The sequence below is a fragment of the Struthio camelus genome, chromosome Z (genome assembly GCF_040807025.1).
Source record: "Struthio camelus isolate bStrCam1 chromosome Z, bStrCam1.hap1, whole genome shotgun sequence".
In the NCBI taxonomy this organism is placed as follows: Eukaryota; Metazoa; Chordata; class Aves; order Struthioniformes; family Struthionidae; genus Struthio; species Struthio camelus.
The window spans coordinates 15796561-15822075 of NC_090982.1; the positions used below are offsets into that span (position 1 = coordinate 15796561).

At 43.0% G+C, this 25515-nt stretch overlaps 3 protein-coding genes and 1 long non-coding RNA gene across 7 annotated transcripts in view; 2 read left to right on the forward strand and 2 right to left on the reverse strand.

The window, feature by feature from the left end:
- The window catches only part of LOC138064853 (uncharacterized), a 31632-nt gene extending 16151 nt beyond the window's left edge, over positions 1–15481 (reverse strand). The window contains exon 1 of the long non-coding RNA XR_011138110.1: positions 15096–15481. This is a non-coding gene — a long non-coding RNA (uncharacterized lncRNA). The remainder of the gene's footprint in view (positions 1–15095) is intronic.
- On the forward strand, positions 1871–13322 carry ALDOB (aldolase, fructose-bisphosphate B). Its single transcript, XM_009683215.2, has 9 exons — positions 1871–2147; positions 9415–9536; positions 9822–10033; positions 10555–10609; positions 10790–10950; positions 11183–11266; positions 11766–11940; positions 12113–12312; positions 12794–13322. Exons 2-9 carry the CDS (start codon positions 9425–9427, stop codon positions 12887–12889), a joined length of 1095 nt encoding a protein of 364 aa, XP_009681510.2. The 5' UTR covers positions 1871–2147; positions 9415–9424; the 3' UTR covers positions 12890–13322.
- Positions 15482–15582: 101 nt separating the features above from the next.
- On the forward strand, positions 15583–17103 carry MRPL50 (mitochondrial ribosomal protein L50). The gene is made up of 2 exons (XM_068927883.1): positions 15583–15668; positions 16713–17103. Exons 1-2 carry the CDS (start codon positions 15583–15585, stop codon positions 17101–17103), a joined length of 477 nt encoding a protein of 158 aa, XP_068783984.1.
- Positions 17104–21593: 4490 nt separating this feature from the next.
- The window catches only part of PLPPR1 (phospholipid phosphatase related 1), a 136453-nt gene continuing 132531 nt past the window's right edge, over positions 21594–25515 (reverse strand). For all 4 annotated transcript variants that reach the window (XM_068928372.1, XM_068928373.1, XM_009683213.2 and 1 more), the window contains 2 exons: positions 25237–25368; positions 21594–23104 (listed from right to left, as the gene is read on the reverse strand). In XM_068928372.1, coding sequence (XP_068784473.1) covers positions 23072–23104; positions 25237–25368 — 165 coding nt within the window. In that variant the 3' untranslated portion in view covers positions 21594–23071. The remainder of the gene's footprint in view (positions 23105–25236; positions 25369–25515) is intronic.

The window sequence follows — 25515 nt, forward strand, 5'->3', positions numbered from 1 at the left end:
AAATCTTAACAGTAGTAAATCTTACAGTGACATTATCTGGAATGACTGCTCATTCCACATTCTTCCCAGAAAAATCTCCTATTCCCAAATTAAGTGAAAAAATCAGCCATTGTGTCCATTCACTTTTCTTCTCCTCACTTCTTAGAATATCTGCTAGAACCTGTAAGTCTAAAACTGCTGGATTTTTGCTCAGAAGGAATGGAAAAGCACACACTAGCCACGACACAAGTTTAGAAAAAATGAAAGCTCTCAAAATGTTAAGAATGTAGGGTGGGCTACAGGATTATCTAAAGCATTTTCAAAATATCAGAAGATGCTTTTTTTCAGGAAGTCTGCCCCCACCTTCTCTCTTTCTAATAGGAACAGTCAGACCTTATCACAGATGACACTGGGGAAAAGAAAAATAAAACATCTCAAGTATTTTCTTACCTGTGACAGCTTTTGACCAAAGCAGGAATAACAAGACTCCAAGATTTTCTCTGTGCCACTGAAGGATGCCATGAGTATGACACCTTTATGCCCCAAAAGGATCTTAGATAAGATATATTATTAAACATATTTTTAAATGATACCAGATGCCTTTGCGGGGGAACTTTAATAGGATATCGAGTTCATCTTTATGCTAGGGAGGGAGATATGGGATATAAAGCAAACACCATAAAACACTGAATGCTTTCTATTAGTGTTATTACGTGCCACAGCACTCTTCAGCAAAAAGGGATGGATCAGAAAGGAGAAAGTTAAAGAGAACAAAATAAAAAAGCACAAGACCCTCAATTAAATTCAGTTAGACTGAATCTGCAGGTTTCTTAGAGCTTTACTGATTGTCACAGAGTTCTAGTGCTTGCATAATATTAACTGTTAGATTTCCTTCGCTCACGGATCTTGCCACACACCTCCGGAACGATAGGCTCAGGGAGGAAATGCCCTAATGAAATTATAGCGCTCAGTGAGAGGCAAAATCACCCTTCTCATTCTGTTCATGTAAAGGCTAAAGGTGTCATTACATGAGCCAAAAAAATGGAGAAAATACGTCACTGTCCAAGCAAACACTGGGCCTTTTGGATAAAGTCATGCTAACGTCCAAGGTCACAGAGTGTGCTGTTGCTGACAGCGTGACATTTGCCTAACACAGTCCTTACACTATACTTCTCTCCAGTGACATGGAATAAGAAAGAAATAAGAGAAACATTGGCCCTATCTACCTAGATTTGTTGAATAGGTGCAGTGTGATTTGATATAAACTAAATGTGGCGCTTTTTCACAGAAGAATTTTGTTAAGCAACTGAGAAGCTTGCATGTCATTGTAACTCAGGTAGAGGGTGTTTCAACAGGATTTCAGTGGAGAATGTGGCTTAACTTGTGCATCTCCATGTGAGCATATTTCTTCTGATAGCCATCATTGCCATATGTGCCACACTGCACTAAAGGAAATCTGGGCTTGCTGCTTCATTAACCCTGGTACTATAACATTACCTTTTGCGTTTCCAAATATGAACTAGAAAGGGAAAACATGTTTCTAGGCTAAATTTTCAAGTGAATAAAATCAGTGTAACAGCTAGGAAGTCACCGAAATGAAAGTAACTCACGCCAGTTAAGGCTCTGCCTCATTATTTCTGTATTTTGTTTTCTAGTCTTCTTTCCCGGTCAGCTGCTCTGCACACTGCGGAGTTTCGTAAATGTAAGCTTCCTGAAGATCTAGCCCTAAACTGAAAGTTACATTCAAGTTCCATGTAAACAACTTGCATGGTTGCTCTTGTAATTGTTTTTACTGTGTTTTTGAAAGAGGAGGAATACTGTCAAATCACAGAAATAATCTGAAAAACTTCTCAGTTTCATCTCATCATAAACTGTCTTATATGCATATGGGGAGAGGGGGAAGGGAAGGGAGTTCAGGAAGCAGGGAGAGAGAATAGATCTAATTGACTATGCATAGTTGTTTTCCAACAGCCAATCAACGATATTTAGCAATAACATCTCCCCAACCAGCCAAGAGAGGAGGGACAATAAGGGAGTTTAAAAAAAAAAAAAAAAAAAAAAAAAAGGACAGGCATTTTATAAAAGTTAATGATTGGAAGGACTAGGTCTCTTTGCCTGCAACCACCTTACCAGAAGCTTGTAGCGGCAGAGGCACTCTCTACAAACAAGTAAGTATGATCATTTCATTCCTAAATTGTAAAGGTGGTATTTGTATCAGCAGCTAAGACAAAGCGTTCCTCTAAAGTGTAGAGGCTTGGGGTGTTGTTTTTGTTTCCATTTTTTTCAGGGCACAGCTTACAAGAAATAAACACTTAGCCGTTCTGCAGTGATCTTCCTGTGTGATTCATTTGCCGTTTACACTGGCTTTCTAACTTAGTTTAGTAACTCAGAACTCCTAGAGTAAATGCATAGTCTGAGGAGACGAGTGCACTAATATACCTGCATTGCTTTCTGTTGCTTCATTTTGTATGTGTTTATTTATGTTTGCGGAGAACATAAATTTATATTTTGCAAGGAGAAGAGAGAATAATCGGAGAATGCAACCAGTCCAGATAAATGCCTATGACAACAGAAGTTGTTCACTATGCGGCTTCTTCTGAAGTATTAATGCAGTCATGCTGATAAGATTATTTGGCAGAGGGACGCAAGGCAGCCTGGAATGGCAGAAACTAAAAAGAAAGAAAGAGGATTTTGGAAATACTATTTTTTGTGCTAACATTAGGCTCTACCCTCAGCCAGCCTCAGGAAATTGCCTGCTAATAAACACAAATCCTTTCCAAGCCTGTGATTCTTCATCACGTTCTCAATGATCCCTTCTATTTGGCACCCAAAGGTATTCACTCCACCCAAAACTCACCTCACCGCCACCCCAAGCTTCCCCTGCTGTCATTTCAAAGACTTGAACTCTCAAGCAAATCTGACAGCATTTTCTACCTTCTCTGAGAAGAAGAGCTCAGCCCTGAAAGGGAGGGAATTTCACACTAATGACTACACTTACCTGCAAGAAACCAGTTTCTCCAGCCATCTCTACCATCATGAGCACTCCAGCACAGGAGTGGTTTACACCAACTGCATAGACCTGGTCTCAGAGCATATAGTTTCCTTTCATACTTACTGGAGAGGGGTATATTTGCTTAGAGCTATGAGTACAGCTTTGAGACCAGTGCGGGAATCCGGACAGGAAACAGCAGGTCTCACATATTGCCATCCACTTGAGACATAACAATGAAGAAAGGTCCCTAGACAGAGCGCAGGGATGGAAAAACCTTGTTCTCTGTCCCTCATAAAGGAGAGCAAAAACCCACCAAGCAATTTACTATCAGAAATGCCACAGTTCATATATGCCTCAAAGGACCTATCATGATGAAACTAGATTATGGTGAAATCTGTTTTTTGAGAGCTTCCACAAGAATTACCATGTCAATGAAAAACATCTGCTGCTTCTTCTAGGTAACAAAAGTCTGAAGATCCCCTTTTCCCCCTACTATTGACTCACATTTTAGACCATGGAAGTGATGCATTGTGCTATAGTATAACCCTCACTCCTGCCTACAAAAGTGAAGGGAGAAACAGCCTGTTGTTCCCTCGCATCCCTATCACCGTACAGACAGAAGGCATAGTTTCCATTGAAGCTTCCCAAAGCAAGTAGTCAAGGGATCACAGGATAATTCAGGTTGAAAGTAACATCAGGAAATCTCTAGTCCAACCTCCTGCTCAAAGGAGGGTCAGTTATGAGGTTAGACCAGGTTTCTCCAGGCTTTTTCAGTTGGGTCTTGAAAACCTTTGAGGATGGAGTTAGCGCAGCCTCGCTGCACAATCTGCTCCACTGCGTTAACTGTCCTAACAGTGTAAAAAAATTCCTCATATCCAGTCTGAATCTCTCTAGCTTCAGCTTATGCCTGTTGTTGCTCACCCTCCCACCATGCACTGCTATGAAGAGCCTGAGTCCATCTCTTTGATCACCTCCCCATAGGTACTGGAGGCTGCTGTTAGGTCCCCTGAAGCCATCTCCCCTCCAGGCTGAACAAGCCCGGTCCCACAGTCTCTTCTTGCAGGTCAAGTGCTCCAGCCCTCAGCGTTCTCAGTGGCCTCTGATGAATTTGCTCCAGCTTGTCAATGTCCTTCTTGTACTGGGGTGGTGGCCAAAACTGGACACAGTATCTAGATGCAGTATAACAAGTGATGAGCAGAGCCGAATAATTCCTGCACATGCTCTCCAGGCTGTCCCCCTCCCCTCACTGCCCAGGATGCTGCTGGCCCTTTTTGCTGCCCAGGCATACTGCTGGCCTACGCTCAGCTCACTGCCCACCAGAGCCTCAGAACTTCTCCACAGAGCTGTTTCCAGCCCTGCTGGCCCTGGCCCATATCGCTTCTAGTACACTGCATCGCCAGGGGCAGAGCTGGGCGTTTGCTGATGCTGAATGTTATGGGGGCTCCACTGGCCCCTTTCTCCTATCTATTCAGTTCCTTCTGGATGGCAGCCCTGCAGTTAAGCATAGCAACTGGACCTGCCAGTTTGGCATCATCTGCAGACAAGATGAGAATGTGCTCCATGAGCTTCTCCAGGTCATTGATAAAGACATTCAACCGGACAGGTCCCGGGATAGACCCTACAATACTCCACTTGACACTGGCATCCAGATGTATGACAAGCCACTAGCCACCACCCTCTAAGCCTAATCATCCAAACAGTTTCCCATCCATCTAGTTGTCCATCCATCCAGATCATAACATCCTAAAATATACATAGAATAATGAAGGAGACTGTCAAAAGCCTTGCTAAAGTCAGGGTAAATTCCACATTACTCTGAATATGCTGGCCTGTTTCACGATGTTGCCCAGTCTGTAAATATTCATTCTTTTAAACCGGATAGCAGATAGTACACCCACTCTCTATTCATTAATATAATGAAAAATATAAAAATATATCATAATATTGCTCTCAGCAATATAATTTTTAATAATTAATATTGTCCTATAATTAACAGTGCTCTCAACAACAGACGTATTCAACACATACTCTGTCCTCTAGTGAGGGTGGATTTATTCAGCCATTTATACCTATCATTTTGCCCTGTGTCCAAATAACTAAACTTAGAAATAGCTTTTTAATAGAGCTTCCTGGTGAAATGAGGCCAATATATAAATTTATTCTCTATAACGATAATATAAGGTACATAGAACATTATGGGTCTGACATTCCTGCACATACAAATGTAAATGGGGAGTAAATCCAATCAGGTAAACATTATGCACCTCTAGTTGTAAAACAGTTAGAATCAGATCTCGTATTTTGGCGTGTATTTTAAGCTATTTCATTCTCCACATCTATTGCATGAATCTATCTATGCATGCAACTTCTGCTTCTTTCAACCTGTGACATGGACTTTTTTGAAGCAGAATCTGTGGCGCGCACAGAGCAACAACATGCAACTATGTTTTGTATTCCTAATTGTCAGAAAGATGGTGCTGAAGGATTATGTTCGCTAGTAAGTGAACAGCCAAGCTGCGTATATTGCATACAAACCATACTTTGAGAGCGCTATCCCATACTCTTAGTACCTATTATATGAAAGAAGCCAGTGAAGAGACCAACAGAAAAACACAACAATTCTAATCTGATTTTTTCCCACCTGCTAACCAGTACTCAGGTGATTTTTTTTTTTCTCTAAGATTAGAAGATGCCAGTCCCTTCGTGTATTTGGAAAAAAAAAGAGGCTAACAAAGCGTTAAAGTTTCTAAGATGATCTGAAGCGGAATGTAACAATTTGTTCCTTCTGCTGTTCATCTCGCCTCTGCCGTTTGGGTCACACTACCAATATTAACAGGGTGCAGTGTTTGTGCCGATATCCACAAAGATATTTCCCCTGCAGTGCTCCTTAATGGAACCTGAGAAAAAAGTGATACTTCAGCAGGATATTTACTTTTATAACTCTGCTGTCCCCTCTAGTCCACCTCCACTGTCTCCCGGTCACAGACTGGGCTGAACAAAGAATCGTGTTTAAGGAGCTGCTTAAACCTAACAAATACTTGAGGTAGCCATACCGCTGTTTTTATGCATTCTGTGCAGTTTTTTGTTTTGTTTGTTCATTCTTCTACTTTTTTAAAATAATGTACTGTGAACATTTACCACAAAGAGAATACTCATCACCATGTACTCATACAAATACATGTGAAATCACCTGAGCTTATGACACTTACAGTAGCCCACAGCTTAAAACAGGTAAATAAAAATAAGACTTCTTGAAAAACTTTACTGGTGGGATAACTCTAAGATACTGCTACTGAAAACAAAGGTCCTCTGGGCCTTTCCATGCCTGGAAAAGCTGACAAATTAAACAGAAAAAGCAGAGTAAAAAGGCAAATTTCATTCACAGAAGAATTAAATGAGCTGCCAAGACTGTACCCATGACAGGGACATAACCATTTTCCCTCAGGATCTGTACAGTAACATATTCAACTAGATTGCAATAACTCCTTAAGGCAACATTTATGCCTCTCTTGATGTGTTAGGAGCTTACTCTTTACAAGGCAACAGTAACGAAGTGTTACTGAACTGTAAGGCCCTTCCAATCCCCTTTATATATCCACAGCAGTACCTTGCAGTAGAGACACCCCTTCTGAATCCAATGGGGAAGATTCTCAGAGATTATGCTCCTAATGAAGGAATCACAGAAAAGAGCCTCAATCAAGGAAGGGTCCCTCAATATTCTGGATACTGGAACCAACATCAGCCTTACAACTCTTCTTTTGCACTCACTTCTTCACCATTTTGCACCACTTCTTCGCTAAGTAGATACACTATCCACCTTACACTTCCATGTAGTACTGCAGAGCAGCTGAGAAACATTCACCATAGCCTCATAGATCATTTTGGGAGCCTACATGATCAAATCTATTGGGAAAAACAAGGTACACGTCACCGAAATGGCTATTTGTTTTTAGTAAGCCTCCCCCTACTCCGTCATGCTCTAAGGAGATACATGCATGAAATAGAAATTGGCTGTCTTCCAATTCATCCTTGCCTTGTGGAATTACACAGTATTGTTTCAGTCTCCCACACTAGACAGTTGGATCAGTATTATCCACTGAAAACTCTTACTTCTGTATTTCAGCCATTTGTTTCCAGGCTCATTTTGGGTAATAACTGTCTCTTTACTATCTTTATGCAAACACAGGAAACATATAAGATACAACAGATGTTAGTCTCATTGCTTAGTGCACTGTTGGAGAGAACTTTTACCCATAATAATGCAACTAGAGTGGCTGATGAGGCTGTAATTCTGCTAGCTGGATTAAAGATTACCTAGATACACCTATTTACACTGTAGCACACCTCCAAGCTGCAAGTAGACATACTCAAAAATCGCATTACTGATCTAGCTTAACTACCTTTGAGCTGGGACAAGGTCATACTCTCTCATAATTGGCCAGTCTTTTCCATTTAGATTGTGAACTACCAGAGCTGTTTCTCACCATGTTTTGCATACCAATTTATGTAATAGTGCTGTGATTTTGGCTGAAATACTAACACTAACTATTATTATAATGATCATAATAACAGGCTAGAGAACTCCTAAAATAGACAACTAAGAGATGTATCAGACCTAGAAAACAGGCGAGGACAAGCAAGGTTACAGATGAGCTTAATTAGCTACGTGGCACAAGCCATGGCTTTTCAGATTCTTTTCTAAAAGCTGGGAGTGGTGGAGTTGTGGTCATCACAGCAGAAGAAAGATGCTTCCCAGAGCTCTGGCCACAAGCTGGGACACAGTGAGAGGATTTCAGCGCAGGCTGCTTTTGCAACACCACAAGACATTTCAGCACTTAGGAGAGGAGGATATTCTCCCTTATTTGACAAGCACTTCATCACACACTCCCTCAAGCCCTCTGTAAACCTAGAATGACTCATCTTTGACAAATCACATAAGATGACTTCTAGCCTCCGACAACTCTTGCACAGGAGAAGCAGACATCTGGAGACTAAATCTCAGTAAAATTGGTTTCTACTGGTAGACAACGTCATTTTAATCTTGCACAATAATATAACCAATATTAAAGCATCCTCAACTATAAATAAGAGACACAAGAGCACTAGACAACTACTCTGGTAGTACTGTCTTACTGTGCCAAGACTGTTGCCAGAAAATTTTGGCACCATCTGGCATGGTGACCAAACTCTATGGATGCTGGCATCTACTACATCATGAGTAGCAGCCAGTTCCCCTGATTGTCCCTCCCCATTACGCTCTTCAGTGGAGAGGGCAAATCACAGATTCGCTGGCAACATAGTATCTGTGAGCAGGGAAAGAGGAGGGAGAACATGGCTGTGTACCTACTTAGGCTGGAAAGCATATTTGCTGGCCACCTCTGGCACATGTTGAAATGGGTGGTAGGAACTACGAGGAGATAACAGGTTCTTGCTTCCCTATAAGGTTGTGTTTGGGAAAAGGAAGATGAAGTTGCTGCACAGAGGCCTGTCCCCCTCTAGGAGGAAAATTTTTAATTGGAGGTCTGATATGTTGTTTTTAATGATTCCTCTCAGGAATGTGCCACCTGCTGATAAAAATCCAAGTGTTCCTCTAGCCAGAGCATGTGATGAACAGTGGACAGAAATTCTCCTTGTCTCAGGCTCCACAGACTCATACACACAAGAAAGTTACTTAGCCTTTTCAGAAGATCTGAGAAACTTTAACTTAATTCCATCCAATCAAAACTTCATTAAGGTCAAACACTTGTTCAGAACAAGACAGCACCTGAGCTTCAGGTGCTGAGTATCTGCAGCTGGTAAGCCCCTCTGCCAGAACTGGAAAGACAGAAATGGGTGGTGAACCCTTCTGACACCCCCTATCTCATACAGAGGAGGCAGCTTGCTACAGTTTGAAAGTAGACATGGGGAGGAGAGAATTACAAACCAAGGCAGTACAGAGGGGATGAAAACACGACTACACAAAGCAAACACTGCCAACACCGGCTAGGGAATGGGAGGAAGGGCATCGTTAGTAGAAGTGTGAAGGTCAACTGTGTGATAATTTTGGCAGTCTTCCGATTAGGATCAAGATGTCATAACTGCTTTGCACAGAAGTTTGCATAGTCTGCAGTTAGTATACTTGTTACTTTGCCACAGGTTTTTATGATAAATTCAGTCTCTAGTCCCGTTAGTCTCTGAGCAAATGTATATAATATGCAGTCTCTCCCACTTTGGTTCTGGAAGGATACACGAGCATGTGGTTTCTGCATTTCTCTCTTCTAGTGCCATCAGACACACCCAAGTTAGGAAGACCTCAGACTGGATTTCTGAGTTATGTTCCTGTGATGCAATGGATCAGATAAGAAACAAGAAAGAGGCTTCTAATAGGAATACTTCAGACTGCTGTCTCTGGTTCACATTTTGTGCATACGGTTTTCCCCATTAACAGCAATTCTCTTCCACAGATAAGCCATCATGACCCACCAATTCTCAGCGCTGTCTCCAGAGCAGAAGAAAGCTCTTTCAGATATTGCTCAGCGGATTGTGGCTTCAGGAAAGGGGATTTTAGCTGCAGATGAATCAGTGGGTGAGTTCTGGATAACAATCAATTAGCATTACCCAGGGATTTTTCCCTTAATTTTGTTTAATCTTCAAAATCAGTGGAGTAAATGAAAACACTTTAAAACTTTCTATTGGAACCATCAGTCCAGCCAGGCAGGTTTGGGTCTGTAGCAACGAAGGCTTCTAAACTACAGGTTGAGAAGGGAGGCTCTGGAACTGAAATTCCAGATCTTACTAATTACTCCCTGCCAGGACCAAAAGCCCAATCTAACCTAACGCATCTCTGCCCAACCTTTGGCTACCTTGCCAGGTACCATGGGGAACAGGCTGCAGAGGATCAACGTGGAGAACACAGAGGAGAATCGTCGTGCTTTTCGAGAGATCCTCTTCTCTTCAGATGCTTCCATCAATCAGAGCATTGGGGGAGTGATCCTTTTCCATGAGACTCTCTATCAGAAAGACAGCAGTGGGAAGCCATTTCCAGCTATCATCAAAGAAAAAGGCATTGTGGTCGGAATAAAGGTGAGCGTCTGTACATGCCTAGCTGGCACAATACTCTAAACCCTATTCCCAATGAGAACTGTAATACAGGGGCTGCCCTCTCCCTTGCAAACCAGTTTTTTGTTTGTTTCTGACCCTAGAGGATCTCTGCCCCCATTGTCTGTGCAGCTTTCGTACAAATAACCAGGATACATTTGTGCATTTACATATGATCCAGGACCTTTTCATCTAGCAATACCCCTCTACTTCCTTGCAATAACTGTTGCACCATTCACTAAAATTAAAGCCTTCCTCTCAGTATACAGACTAAAAACCTTTCTGAGTCTGAGAGAGCTCTTGAGCTGTTCCCTGCAGCCACCCGCAAATTGCCCAGTCCTCTTACCTGACTCACTCCTTTCTTCCCCTTTTCTCCAAAACTCCCCCCAACACCACATCTTCCCTTAGCCTATACTTTACCTACAGTTTGTCGGCAAAGACAGACTAGCTATGGATCACAAGATAAGTAACAGACTGATCTCCATCTATTTTTCCTGTCTCCACAGCTGGATAAAGGCACAGCACCTCTAGCAGGAACAAATGGAGAAACCACCATACAAGGCAAGGAGAGATCTAAGTAGCCATACTTAAGATTGGTAAAGCGAAAGCCATCAGATCACTCAAGCGGTTTTGCAGCCTTGGCTGGCATCATAATACTTTTCAGGGCTACGTTGAGACCACAAAGTTCAGCCCTACTCCAAAAAAACTGCTCTCAGTGAAGCATTGTTCTTTCATCTGTAGGGCTGGATGGACTGGCTGAGCGCTGTGCCCAGTACAAAAAAGACGGTGTTGACTTTGGCAAATGGCGCGCGGTGCTGAAGATCACCAGCACAACTCCCTCTCAGCTCGCCATCCAGGAGAATGCTAACACACTAGCACGCTATGCCAGCATCTGCCAGCAGGTATCTGCCCTCCACTAATCTTTCTTGAGATGTTGTTACCCTTTATCTCTGCTCCTGTGATAACAGCTAGATATCTTGAAAGACTGCTTACTGTGACGGGTTTCAAAAACGATGAGGAAGAGGGGCTGTACAGCAAGAAGGAATACTATCAATGAAGGGGATAGACAGCAATGACAGGTTTTTTTTTTTTTTTTCCACATCTGCAAAGACTTTCCTGGTTTTCTTTCCTTAGCACGGATTGGTGCCCATTGTGGAACCAGAAATCTTGCCTGATGGAGACCACGATCTCCAGCGCTGTCAGTATGTCACAGAAAAGGTAAGAGATCCTCACCTCTTCAAAAATCAGTGGTTAACCTTGTGCAGAGTTTGCATTCCTAGATTTCAGGGAGTTTTGAACAAGAAAGTACTTCATGACTGTGCCACAGAAATGAGTTACTCACATATAATGATTTAATAGCAAACTTGAGACTAGAATCCATGCGTTTGGATGTCCATTCAAACTTCCGTTAGAAGCATTCTCCATCGCAGAAGGATTCACTGGGGGTAAAAGTATGTACCTCTCTTTTGGTGTCCCTGTGAACAGGGACAAATCCAATAAACATAAAGAGTGGTATCTTAGTCATTCCGATAGCAGACTGTCTCTCAGGTTGCATTACTGACCCCCGTGATAAAGGTCAAGAGAAAGGGAAGTTCAGTTTTATCTTCATTCCACAACAGACTGAGGACACTGTTGAAGAATCTGTGGGTGTGAATTAGATGGGTCTCAGCGTGTGAAGATCTGAGCATAGGTCTGCATTTCATCCTTCTGTTCTCAGGTTCTGGCTGCTGTCTACAAGGCTTTGAATGATCATCACGTCTACTTGGAAGGGACACTGCTGAAACCCAATATGGTGACGGCTGGGCATTCCTGCCCCAAGAAGTACACCCCTCAAGATGTAGCCATAGCAACTGTCACTACTCTCCTCCGCACTGTTCCTGCTGCTGTCCCTGGTGATTCCCAGTTTATTACTATGTATCCATTACTATGTCTCAGTCCTTCACATTGTCACTCTCACTGGCCTTGCTCCTACGTATGATACCCTCACTCATCTGGCACACGAGGGTCAGAGACTGTGGTGGCTGCAGCACTCAGCTTCTAAGCCTTATTTTCCCCTCACTGTAGGAATCTGCTTCCTGTCTGGAGGTCAAAGTGAAGAGGAGGCTTCTCTCAACCTGAATGCCATGAACCAGTGCCCTCTGCCTAAACCCTGGAAACTGACCTTTTCATACGGGAGAGCTCTGCAAGCCTCTGCTCTGGCAGCATGGGTGGGCAAATCAGAGAACAAGAAGGCTGCACAAGATGCCTTCTGCAAGCGGGCACAGGTACAAGACCTTCCCCTCAATTCAGAGAGGTCGTGCTCTCTGAGCACCAAGGAAGACCTGTTGTCACCTTCCTAAGGTTCCTCTTGTTCCCGTCCTTCCTGGTGCTTCATGTTCACCAGAGATGTTTTTCTGAGTGGCCTGATATAAGCCTAATGCAAAGAAAAAGCAGGGGTACTAACTAGTGACAACCACATAATCTTTGGCAATGTGCATTTACATCCACTGTGTGTCTATCTGAGAAAAACACTTCCCCTTCTGTCAGATGAGCAAGTGAGCATTAAATAGCTTTAACTTGGGAGCACTACTGATTTCCTTGGCAGTGTCATAAAACTGAGCTAGCTCATAAATGTCACTGGGGAATTCAGAATCTGTTTCCATTTTCCCTATTCTTGCCTTACTTTGTTTGCTCCTACTGTTTTTCTACAGCTCTCTCTCTTATTCCTAGCTAACTGTTTTCCCCTCCTTTTTGTTTGTTTTCCAGATTAACAGTTTAGCTTGCAGAGGGCAGTATGTCGTGTCTGGGAAGACTGATGCGGCTGCCACGCAGTCACTTTTCACTGCCAGCTACACCTACTGAAAGTGCAGGAATCCTGTCCTTGTCCTATCCCTCTTCACAGGTTGGAGATGTTCAGAATGAAAGAAGAACAAAGAAATCTCATTCGCCTTGCCCTAAAAAAACCCTGAGAACCTGAGAATAAAACGGATTAGCTTCCCTGCCACCCTTTGCTCCCATGATTTAGGGGTACAATATTCTTGTCTCATCTACACATTCCGTACAAACAGAATCCTTCCCAGAGAATGAGCAACACCTGCCATTGAAACACTAACCCACTGTCCCTCTGGTTTAAACTTGTTCCCCAAAATAGCAAGCAGATTAAGTGGTAGTTTGGTATCCACGTTCTCTAGCCATTTAAATGCATACCTTTGTCCATGTTCTGCTGCCAAAATCCTGAATTACAAAACTTGACTCTATTTTTAATCATAGAAATAAAACAATAATCAAAAGCTAATCTCTGTCTCACAAATCTTTATTCTACACAAACTTTTCAATCTCTTTCACATGTTTATGATTTTCAGCTGCCAAAATTAAATCTCTCAGCTGGAGAGCTGGAGAACCCTGAGGAGATCAAAGTGAAATAATCCAGTAATGATAAAACTAAAGACATTAATCCTGCTAATTAAAAGCAAGCAGACGGAGAAAATGTCAGATAGATATATATATATATAAAACAAGCAGTGCATTGGACTCCAGCCACAGATAAATAACAGTACCTTCAAAAGTTTCTCAAGTCTCTGGAAAGTCCCTTTGGTTTAGCATAATGCAGCTGATATACACGGAGTTAGAGTTGCACAAGTAGACTCAGTGCTGTGCAAAGACTAACTAATTTTTCAAAATTGCTTTTATTGTAGATGCTTCAAAATAATTAGCATATAACATGCAAGGAGCTGTCTCGGCCTCCTGAGCTGTCTTAAGTCAAATAGTTAGACTGATGTCAGAGACCCACAGCTTGAACTACAATGTTTTTCTACGTACTTGTTAGGGATGCAATTTTTGTTAAATAAAGTACAATTAGACAGTTATAAAAAATATGTGTTGCAGAAATAGCAGAACCAAATTACACAAGAGTATTTATTTGTCAAGCGACTCGCTACACCTATTAACAAGCAACAGCTCAGAACATCCCACCAACCAGTAAAGATCAAACAGTCTGGAAGATGCTGTCTCCATCATAAACTGCATCCACCTCCATCCAAAGGGGAGAGGCACAGCTCTGCCCTCGGGGTCACCTGGCCATGGAGGACCTCCAGAGACGCCTGGGACCGAGCTTGCACAGCCAGACCCAGCACACTCAGCACCCTGCTCCTCCCAACCACTGACACTGCCGCTCCTGTCAGCAAGGAAAGGAGAAGTAAAGATAACTGCTCCTCTGTAACTTTGTAGTATTCTTTGCGTTAATAACTGCTCTTTCACAGAGGCAGTAAATACCTAAACTCCTTCACATAGATCCCATTGTTGTATAGTAATAGAAATCAATGAGTATGTTGAGTCTGTTCTGACATAAAATACAAAAGAAAATCAAGTGATCTGCCAAAAAACACTCTAGAGGCCAAGAGCAGAGTCAGGAACACCTGTTTTCTGGTTCAGTCATGGTTCTGTGGACCTCTGTGCATCTGAATTCAACAACTTCCTGTTCCCAGCAAGTAGTTCTTTGTTGTGCTACATATATCAGGAGGATGTTTCCTTTAAAATTAACACTGGGAAAACGGTTTCCCAAAATTGGCAAAACAAAACAAAACAAAACCCCAAACTCTCTCTTTAGAAAATGAAAGTTGTATCTTTGCTAAATAATGTCTGCTCCTTTGCCGGACATTGGTCACAAATACTGTGCTAGGTACAGCTGCAGGCTATGTCCTGGCTCCCTCCTTCTCTCTTTAGCAAGGACATTTACAACCAGAGCAAGACGTCCACTAAACGTATTACCATAAATCAAAGCAAGGCTGTGTCTTTGGGCTGTGCGCAGCTGAAGCACTATTTCTCACTTTTAAAAATGAGTACCCTTTCAAAAAACAGGAAAAGTAATTTCTCCTATACTTGCTTGCTCATATCAGAAACCGTTAACAGGCAGAACAAACGCAATGCAAAGACATATGAGCTGACAACGCTAGCATCTATTATACCCCGAAAATGCAACGAAAGCCTCAAGACAGCTGCTGCAGTTTTCACTGGCAAAAAATACACAGCGATCACTAAAATCTCAGCAGGTGATGACATATGCCCGTACCTTATGTTGTTTTAACCCCACACAGCCTGCTGCCAAACCTCCTTCCCACGCTGCAGCTGTGATCGGCAGGCAGCTTTTCCCCTGCCAGACGAGACTCTCCTCGAAGCAAACCCGCCTCCCCGCTTCCCTCCTCGCTCGCGGGTGCCCTCCCGCCGCCCGGGGGAAGGCCAGCGGCTTGCGGCCGTGTGGAGACCCGCGCAGGGCACAGAGGCGCCGGCACCTATCGGACGCTTCCCGTAGACCGCGCACCTGCCCGCGGGCGCCCGGGACGAGGGGGACAGAGGGGCGACGAGCCCGCCGGCCCGCAGGGGGCAGCGCGGCGCCGGGCGCCGCCTGTGCGACCGTTAGCGCCCCCGCGCGACCGTTAGCGCCCCAGCGCCGGCCGTTGGAGAACTACAGTTCCCGTGAGGCAGCGCGGGGAAACTGCCCCCCCCGCCCCGTCGCCGCGCGCTGGCTCCTGGGAAACGGCTCGGCGTCCCCCCTCAAGATGGCGGCCGGCTCTGCGCTCCTGGCGGCGGGGTGGCGGTTGGGTTTCGGTGTCGCGCCGCGCCGGACGCTTTGGGGCGGCTTCAGGTGACGGGGCAGGAGGGTCTCCCCGTTTCCGGCATGGGAGAGGTGGTTCCCTGGGGCGGGAGACTGGCCGCTGCCTTCCCCCAGGCGTGTGCGCGCTGCGCCCGGGACCGGCCGCGGCGGCTGGGCTTGGCTGCGGGCTGTGGCCGTGGCCTCCGCTGGGGACAGCCCCGTGCCAGGGGGCCTGCGGCGTGCCCGGCCGCCCCGAGAGCGCCATCGGGGCCCTGTGGCCCACAGGCTGGCTTTGGAGCGCGGCGAGGTGCCTCCATCGCCTCCTCTGTGGAGATTACAGCTCTCAAAGACTATTGTCGTATGTTGCGTATACTAGGGTGTTGGGTTTTGTTTTATTTTGAGGGTTTTTTTTTTTTTGGGGGGGGGTTGTTTTCCAATGCTCCTAGCTGCTCTGGTAGCTCTTTGGATTCAGGAGACTTTTTAGGAGTTGAAGAAAAGATGTTTCAAGGCAGGACCGCAAGGGAATGAAAATCAGTGTAACTTTGTAGGCAGAGTTGTGCTTCTGTTGTTGACCACTGCCAGCTTGTGAGATATGTGCAAGCCAAATGACATGGGGTAGGCTTTCTCTTTCCAGTTAAAACTCTAGTTTGAGAGTCCAGACTCTTCATATTTTTCATCTATGGGTAATAGATTTTTCTACTGTAGTCGTTATTATTTCTTTGTTATCCTGTTTCACAGCAAAATAGCAAATGGATCTGGAACTAGGAAAACAGGTCATGAAGCTGGCTTAAAATTCTATTTATTCTTAAAGCAGTAAAATAAACAAGACAATTGATCACTGTGTATCAACAAACGCTATGGCAAGCAGCATTTGGGCTAAAAATTAAGGGCCTAGCATAGGCACTTCTTGTATGCATTATCCGAACTGCTCTGTCCACAGGGTGTGTAAGCTCTTTACAGACTGAACTACGTCTGACATTAAAAGATTGTCAATAGAAATGTGTTCTGATTCAGTCTGAAGTAGCGAAAAGACTGGAAATACTTGTCTTATATGATGCCAATCATATCATCATGTCTTATGTCTCCTATCAATAGGAAGAAGGAGGAAGAACTAGAAGTAGACAAAGTAGCTGAGCAAGAGAAAAAGGAACCCAGCCTGATCTGCCCCCCACCACGCAGCAGGAAATACTTTCCTCCAGAGGATCTACAGAGTAGCCTTGAGTTTCTGGTCAAGGAGATTTTTGGACCCTCAGTTCCTGATAATTGGCAACAGACTTCCCTAAAAGAAAATAGGTTAAAGTATCGCCTCCTGGCTCAGCTCGCATCAGAACTTGGTCATGCTGTCCCCAATTCACAGCTCCACCTGATGTGCAGTGCTAAGGATGTCCTGAATTTCTACAGCACACCTGTGAAGGATGTATCAAAGTTTGATGAACTGTGTGCTGCAGAGCTACCCCCAAACCTGAAGATTACCTGGGAACAGTGAGTGATACCATGAAGCATCACTTTGATTGGCTTGCATTCTTAAGATAGACGTGTATAGCAGGGCCTTTTCATTGTGATATTAATGAAGACTATGAATATTGTCAATAAAAGTTCATTTAGTTGTCTTCAGATGTCATTGTTCTGTTCATTGTATTCTGAGAAGAGCAGAAGTTTGTGCTATGAAACAGTGACACAGTGTGGTCACTAAAGGTAATAACGTATGCTTCTGGGCCTGTGCCATGCTCCTAAAGGTTACAGAACCTAGCAGGGGAAAAACGGAGGGGACCAAACTCCCGTTTCTTTCCTAGAGCTTGTGAACTTCCTGTCTTCGATTCTGCGCTGTTTAATGGATATTTGCTAGTGCATTTCAGCTACGGAGTGAGTGCTCAGCCGCCTAGACTAGGCCTACAGATATTTGGGGAAGGAGTGGGGAGATGAGCCGGTATCTTTTATTGTTGTTGTTCTTCTGAGGTTGGAAAGAAGACCTGTCAGAAATGATGTTTTTAAAAGTCACTGCAGATTCTGTATTAAAACTCCACTTGTTCTCCTGAAAATACAAATGTAGTGAGTGCAAAGTAGAATTCTGTGATTTATTGACTGTGCAGTAGAAATCTATTTAGCAGTTCTATTGATCCTCGAAATAGGTATTACTTAATACTAGATTTTCTTCCCATGTAACTGATGTGTAGTTCTGCTTGTGATGAGAGGAGACAGCAGGAAATTCAAGAGGGCAATAAAATGAAAGAATTGTGCAATAATCTGAAAAATCCTTACTACTTTGTGAAAGTTTCCTACAAAACAGATTGTTTAGAGTGAAGATAGGTTCCATATGTGTGCAGAGAATGATACGTGAGATGCATTGGATTATACCATTCACTTTCCTGAACCCTTGATCTTTTGTTTCATAGAATTCTCTAGCTTACACTTTTGCCATTAAATGTATCATAATTACAGAATCACAGAATGGTTGAGGTTGGAAGGGAGCTCTGGAAGACCGTGTAGTCCAACCCCCTTGCTCAAGCAGGCTTACCTAGAGCACATTGCCCAGGATTGTGTCCAGATGTCTTTGGAATATCTCCGAGTAAGGAGACTCCACAACCTCTCTGGGCAGCCTGTTCCAGCACTCAGTCACTCTCCCAGGAAATAAGTTTTTCATCACGTTCAGATGGAGCTTCCTGAAGCACACTTTGAAACTGCTGCTGTTGTGTTTTAGAATACTCTGTTTGTTTATTCAGCAGTCTTCTGAAGTACTGCTTTCTACAGCCTTTATATAGAGCTGCCTTTCTAGTTCCTGCTGCAAAGGCCTAGCAAAACAGATTTGTGGTAATAAAGTGCTCGTTGTTCTGCACAGCTATTCACTCAGCTGCTGTGATGTGTCTAGCTATAGCAAAGCTAAGTGATAGTAAATAGGCTGGATACATAAGCTCATAAGCCTCCCCCACACTTTTTTGTTTTTCAGTTCATGCTATTTAAGCATTTACAGTTTCTATTGTCACTTTTTCATCTCTGTGTTAACTGTTAACAAAATATATTTCTGCAATGGTCATACTTGCAGTTATCCCCAAACCTCTCTCTCAGCTGATGACCCTTCACAGCTCTGTGACTTGTGCGAAAAGGGCAGTGGGGACTTGGAGCAGGTAGACTGGCTTGGGGAAGAGGGGAGAAAAGGCTGCACTGCTGTGCAGTGGGTGTTTGTTCAGTTTCCTAAAACCAGACAATCCCATGTGAAGTCCCCATGAATGAAAATGACTGGCTTTACAGTAACAGTTGTGTATCCGATAGGAGATCAGCTGTCCCACTGGTTGGTAAAATAAGATGTGATGGGGAGTACCTTGCACGACCACCTTGGCTTACTTGACTCTGTCACCTGTTTGCCACACCATAGATGCCTTGTAGCTAGCCAGATTTATAGAGAAGTGATAAGCAGCCTTGAAATACAAACTGGGTTAAAAAACTCTATGGAGCCCTCTACCCGCTTGTCAGGCTAGCGTGGGCTGAGTCAGTCAAATACAATGACCACAATTGATTCAAGTAGTGACAGTCTTTCATCCTAATATAAACCTTTTCCTATGTCTTGCATAGCACCTTTTCTTAATATCTGGCCAACAGTTCAGCCAGTATGCTTTATGAGTGAATCTCTGGGTTACAGGGGGAGTGGATGCAGTCACTCAACGTATAAAGCCTACTTCACGCAATCCAGAGGAAGAGTCTTCCCACAAATATCTAAGGGCAACATCCAAAAGCTTTTACGTCAGGTGAATCAAATCTAGGGGCTTCCTTCCTTGGAAAGGAATGAACATGTGTTTATTTTATGTAATAGCTACATTAGCTATTTAGTACAAGCTCTTGAGTTGTGAGCTCATGCTGTGGAAGAATATTCTGGGAACACCACTGCAGCAAGGATTACAGATTACATTTCCGCCTCCTCTAACAACTTTCTGTTTTGTAGGTTAGTAGCGGATGGAGGAAAACACAAATGCGTAAGCAAGACTGACTTTAATCCTTTTGTGGACAGAAGCCTATTAAGGGCCTACTTGAAGTCTTACTAAAACTAGTTGGACCTGGATCAGAGTGTAACAACTGCAGTGACCATAATACATAACATGTATCATTGATCTTCTAAGCTTTCATCCAGTTCTTCTGTCTGCTTTGGCTCATTATGTGTCCCAAGACCAGGTTTTGCTTCAAGTGACCATAATGATGCCACGTTTACTGAAAGGTGCAAGGTTGCAAACCAGGCAGGCCTTGGTTAGATCTATCTGAAATGTGGCCTGAGTTGGCTGAAGCTTGAGAGATACTGACAAATGCCTGAGACTTTTCAATCAGAGCTGTTGTGTAGGTCACGCTCATTCAAGATTGGAGGCGGATTAACGTAGTATTTGTAATACTGACCGCTTGTTTTGGCAAGATGTACCAATTTTGCCTTCATACAGGTAGTCAAGACGGGCAAATTGTTTCCTGATCTCAAGTCACATCCGAAAGCCTTATCATAGCCAAGAGGCACGATTCACACACCAGGAGGAGCCAGGAGGAGTACGAACAAGAGGTCCCCATCTCACCGTCAGATGGGAGCCAGCTGGCTGTGCAGGTCCCAGCCATCCAGCTAGGTCACTTTTCTCCATATGCAGGGATTCAGGCACTGCTGCCAATCGCTTTATGTAGGCCTGGTTCATAGCTGAAGTACATAAAGACATAAAGCTGGATGCAGGCGCAACAGCCATCAATCCATTGTAAAAGCTGATGCAACAGTGTGATGAAAAGTTTAGGTGAAGCAACAGGTTTATTTTAGGCACTTAGTCATTACATTGGACTCCAGAAGCCATTGTTAGCGGCCTACTAGACTCACTGTACACAGAATAATTACGTGCCTCAGAGCAGAACTAAAAAAATCAAAATACAATAGCGACCTAAAGACTGAGTTTTCACTGGCTCACAGGTTCCAAGAGGTGAACACACATTGCTCCTAAACGGAAAGGTACCCGAGATAAGCAAATGTGTTGTCAAGTTTAAACTTTGATTTAAGATATCATCTTGCAACTGGCAAAGACTGAGTGTACTATAAAACTAAAACAGTAGCAAACACTTAGCGCTAGCCAAGAGGAAATGCACTGAGCCTGTGCGTATAGGTGTATCTTTATCTAACCAGTCATCCAGACTTCAAGCACCTGCAAGGAAGCACGCACGCCTCTGGGGACCCACAACCCTGAGACCTCTCCTGACAGAAGCATCCCAATGTATCTTGTCAGACTGGGCCCATTTGTTTGTTTTAAAGTGTAGAGAGAGGTACTTCTCACCACACTGCCTCATAACTGAAAGGATAAAGCAATCATTCAGGAAATGGAAAATCCAGGTTCATATCCTTTTTCAACCTGGAGGATCTGGAGGAAGGCCAAAACCACATCTACCACCCTCAGAAACAGTGCCCATGGCAGCACGCTAGAGGATAAACAGAGTAGGGTAGAGTCACTACCAATTCTGTTCATGCTATTAACTAAGAACGCAAGATTCACATGGGGGTAACAGTGCACTCAGGAGGAACATGACCCTGTGGACTACAGCTGCAGAGAGCAGGCTACAGAAAATAAAGGATTTATTTTAGAACTCAGCCCCCAGCTAGCCCACTGCAGCATGAATGATGTAGTCCCTGTTGACTGATTGTACTGAATGAAATATTGATTGCCGATAAGCTTTTCTAGCTTGTCATTAGCTTTCTAATGCACAAGGACTGGTTTCAAAGCCAATTTCATTGGGCAGAACTTTTCCCAGAGTGTCAGCGGAATTTGGATCAAAGTCATAGTGAGGCAACCAGACCTCCTGGTCATAGAAAGCCTGCATGGCCCAGTTCTGATTTTTAGGTTCCCAAGAGTGAACCAAACGTCAGCAGAGTCACAAGAAAATACCAGCTTGGAAGAAGCCCTGCAAGGCAAGACACAGAGCCATCCCAAGAATTCTCTGTGTCACAAACAAATAACAGAGACCAGGCTACATAGGTTTTTTTTAATAATTTTTTTTTAATCTGTTTTGGAAAAAAAATACAAAAAAAGCCAAGAATAACCAATATGGAAATGTGAGGTAAACATTCCAGTAAAAGAACAGACAGAGGCTAAGGAGACACAGCACTTATCACCATGCTAGAAGAATGAGATGCAGAAAAATCCTAGAAACAGTGAAAAACCATGAAATGAAGCCTTTACCCTGGCTCTAATGGTTGCAAACGGCCTCTTGTTTGTGTGTCCCTCCTCCCCCCACCAATTCTCTCGTTTTATTCCTTAAACAATGTTGTTAAACTGTAAAATAGCAGTTTCGATATAAATTCTGTACGGTAGGATTTACAAAAAAGCAGACTGCTACTACAGACTGTGCCAGTTGTTTCTATGACTTGTGAAAGCCCCTCAGGGAAAACAGTGTGCCCTGTGCCCATGCCTGTGCCAACTGTTGGGGCAGAACTGGCTTCTTGTTTACACTAGTTTGAATGCCAAGCTTTCCTGCTCCCCTGAAGAGGAGGTGTCACTGTTTCTTTGCACAAATGATACTGGTTACCTCACAACTCTATGATGAAGTTATGAAACACTTAGAGCCCAACCTCAGGTCCACAGCGATGGCTGTAAATCCCCATAAGTCTATTCCTGAAGCCATATTAAATTTCACTGGGAGCTTTGGCTGGGCCTTGTGGAGGAACTGAGATCTAGGGAGATGATATAGTCAGCTCACATGCTATCAGCTACTACTGTAAATGTATATGTCCAGTCTGTCTATATTGCAGACTGAGCATATTGTTTTAGTTATTCTTCAATAACTAGTACAATCTTCTACCTCAGAACAATCAGGCGCTGATTCAGTGAGATACTTAAGGATATACTTCTAGTCCGCCAAGTAGTCTGGAAATGGAATGGGTAACAGAAGTCCATAGTGCGAAGGAATCCTTAAGCAGCTCACTGAATCAATGATGATTGTTTATCATTTGTTGATAATGACATTCAGGCTGGATTCCTGATCCCCATTATTTTAATCTGAATTAAGCATATGCAGTTACTTCAGATTTATGCTGAGCTTATTAGAATCCAACCTGCTGGTTTCTTATGGTAAGAAAAGGTAAAAGTGAATTATTTTATTTCAAGTTATATAAATACAAAAATGAAGAAAAAAAGAGTCTGTGTACAAATATCACATAACAACATCAACAGTTCCATAGATGTAGTTCTTTAGTGCACACTCGTAACAAGAAAAGTTTTTTTTTTCTTTTTTTTTTCTCTTTTGCTTTTAAATTCTGGCATAATAATATTAAAGCTGACAAAAAAATCAAGGCAAGCTACATCACTTCCTCATACAAAAAAATGTACAAAACATCAGCCTCTAACTAGACATAACATAATACTGGTCATCACAGTCTGACATTTAGTAACTGTGTGTGTCTTGGAGTATTGTACTGGAGGGTAATAAAAAATATCTTCTGTTGCCAGTCTTCCTTCTCAGGTTACTTCAGTCATCGAGGCAGAGTGATTCTACAAAGAGGAAAATGCAAACTCCTGAACATTTTTTACACATGTTGTCATTTACATATCTTAATGCGTGAAGTGAATGAGAAAAATCTTCACAGTAAGCGCAGGGATATAAAATCTATTGCCTGACGAATGAGGGAAGAAGTCACTGCAAACATAACTGTGCCTTATCCTGATCCCAGCCAAGAGCCTGACATTGTGGGAAACACTGAAATCAAGCCCTGCTTCTAAGCCTATTAATATGCTTGAAAAAACAAGGTGCCACTTCGTGCCAAGTTGCCACCACCAAGGTGCCACCACCAAGGTGCCACCTCTTCTCCAGGGTCTTTCAAACCAGATGGGATTCTGCCCACAGAGACATGTTGGTGCAGGCTCAAAGCTCCTCCTACACTCACATGGCTCATATCATCTATGAAGAGCCTGGAAGAACATGGTTTGGCTTTGTACGGTAAACTTCATGTGACACGTGCATGGGGCACAGTAGGTCCTACACAGTTTGACACCTGGCAAATTACAGAGCTTAAAACCATACAGAGGTGGGGTAATAATGCTCAAACACAAGCAACCACAAACACTCTCTGGGTTGAAACAGCCAGTGCTGACCTGACTTTCTTGGGAGCCAACATCCAGGACCTCAGTGGCAGCCCTGGGTCTCCCCAGGATCACTCTGTATCTGCAGGATTTGTGTGGGTGCAGAGGAAAATAAGAGTGCAAATCTATGCACAAATCTGCACAGGTAAGGATGCTGCATCCCTCGTATCTGAGGAAGCAATAATGAACAACCACTGCCACTGACTTATTTATAATAGCTTCAGAGCAAAATCACATTCTTCCGGTCTACTCCAAGAAGATAGGTATATGCTCATTTAGAGACCGAGCTACTGAATCAGAGAAAATTATCTTGTTTATTATAGGGTGCTCCAGCATCTTAGGGCCTTGCTTAATCTCTGCACCTCACAGTCCAGAAACTATAAATAGCTGGGTAGACAAAACTGTTCTCACACTCTATGAATACTTTTACCAGCTCAGCCCCTTTGTCATACAAAATACAATGTGAATAGATAAACAGGACTTAGTTTCTGGACTGCAAGTCCACCACTAGAATAGTTATGTACATAGTTCTACAGAACTGATCGAAAGTCTTCTAGGAAAACTTTTCCAAATGAAAACTGACTTTTCAATTAAGCAAAATATTTCTAGTGTTAGAAGTAGCATCTCTTCCATACACACACGAACACACACACACATACACAAACATATCTATTCATATTCATTCTTATTCATATCTATTCATATTCATTCTTATTCGGTCAATTCATCAAAGGGTTTGATAATCCCTGTTGACTCTGCCACACACCACACAATGAACAGCAGTGACAGGCCACCTAAAAGACAAGGTAAAATTTAAAGCACAAATAAATCACATCAGGGCACTACAGAGAACTGATAAGCTGCATTTTAGACTTCAAACTTTGTTCCTAGAAATCCTTGGCAGTTAGCATTTGCTTGTTTGTTTTATAAGGACTGCGTAAGTTTCCATTTTTCTAATGCAAGCCATTGCAATTTAGTAGCGCATCAGTAACATCAAATGAAATGTTCCCACTAGCCTATGTTTTTGTAAACTTCAATTTTCTTAGCTTCTCTCCTACCAACTTAGAAAATAGGGTATGATTTCATCTTGTTATAGAAGATACTGAATGTAATAACAATAAGAAACTAGTTTCTATCATAATTTTTTTGAATATCATGGTGGTTTTTCCTCTGGATTACAAATGTTAGCACTAATATTTTTGCAAAGAAATCTCCAAAGCATCCCAAAGTGTAATTAGACAGAATGACCTACGCTTTTGTTCCAGTTTTCTGTTCTTCTAAGCAAAAGTTTGTTACCACAAAAGATATGCAGAGGCATGTAAAATCCTACTATGTTAGCTGTGAATGTGTACAGGGGCAGAAGGTCTAGAGCACTGGATAACTTAAGGGATAAACATGTTTGAATAGACTCATGCTTGATGCAGATTCACTCCCAATTTAATGTTAGGGATGAAACCCTATGCCGTTATGCACACAACTAGTTTTTACTCCGCCAGAAGGGACAGTCCGCTTGGTGACAGTCTGGGTGAGTCTATTTACAGTACCTGTGCACTCAATGTCTCCAGTGGACTTTCCACTCTTGGAAAAGCCATTAGTGGCATCCCTCGTGGGTCTTCAGGCTTCGGCTTAGAAGGAGTTCCATGCATGCCTTTAAAGTTATGCACAACACATATCCCCTACGTAATACAGAAAAAAAGAAACAAAAGAGCAAGGTCAGCATGTTCAATCCCCAGGAATTCACTGGAACTCCTATCAGGTGCCTCAGGCACTCATTCCTACTTAGTAACTCAAAACTGCCAGTTTTTGCAAGGAACTTAACCTGG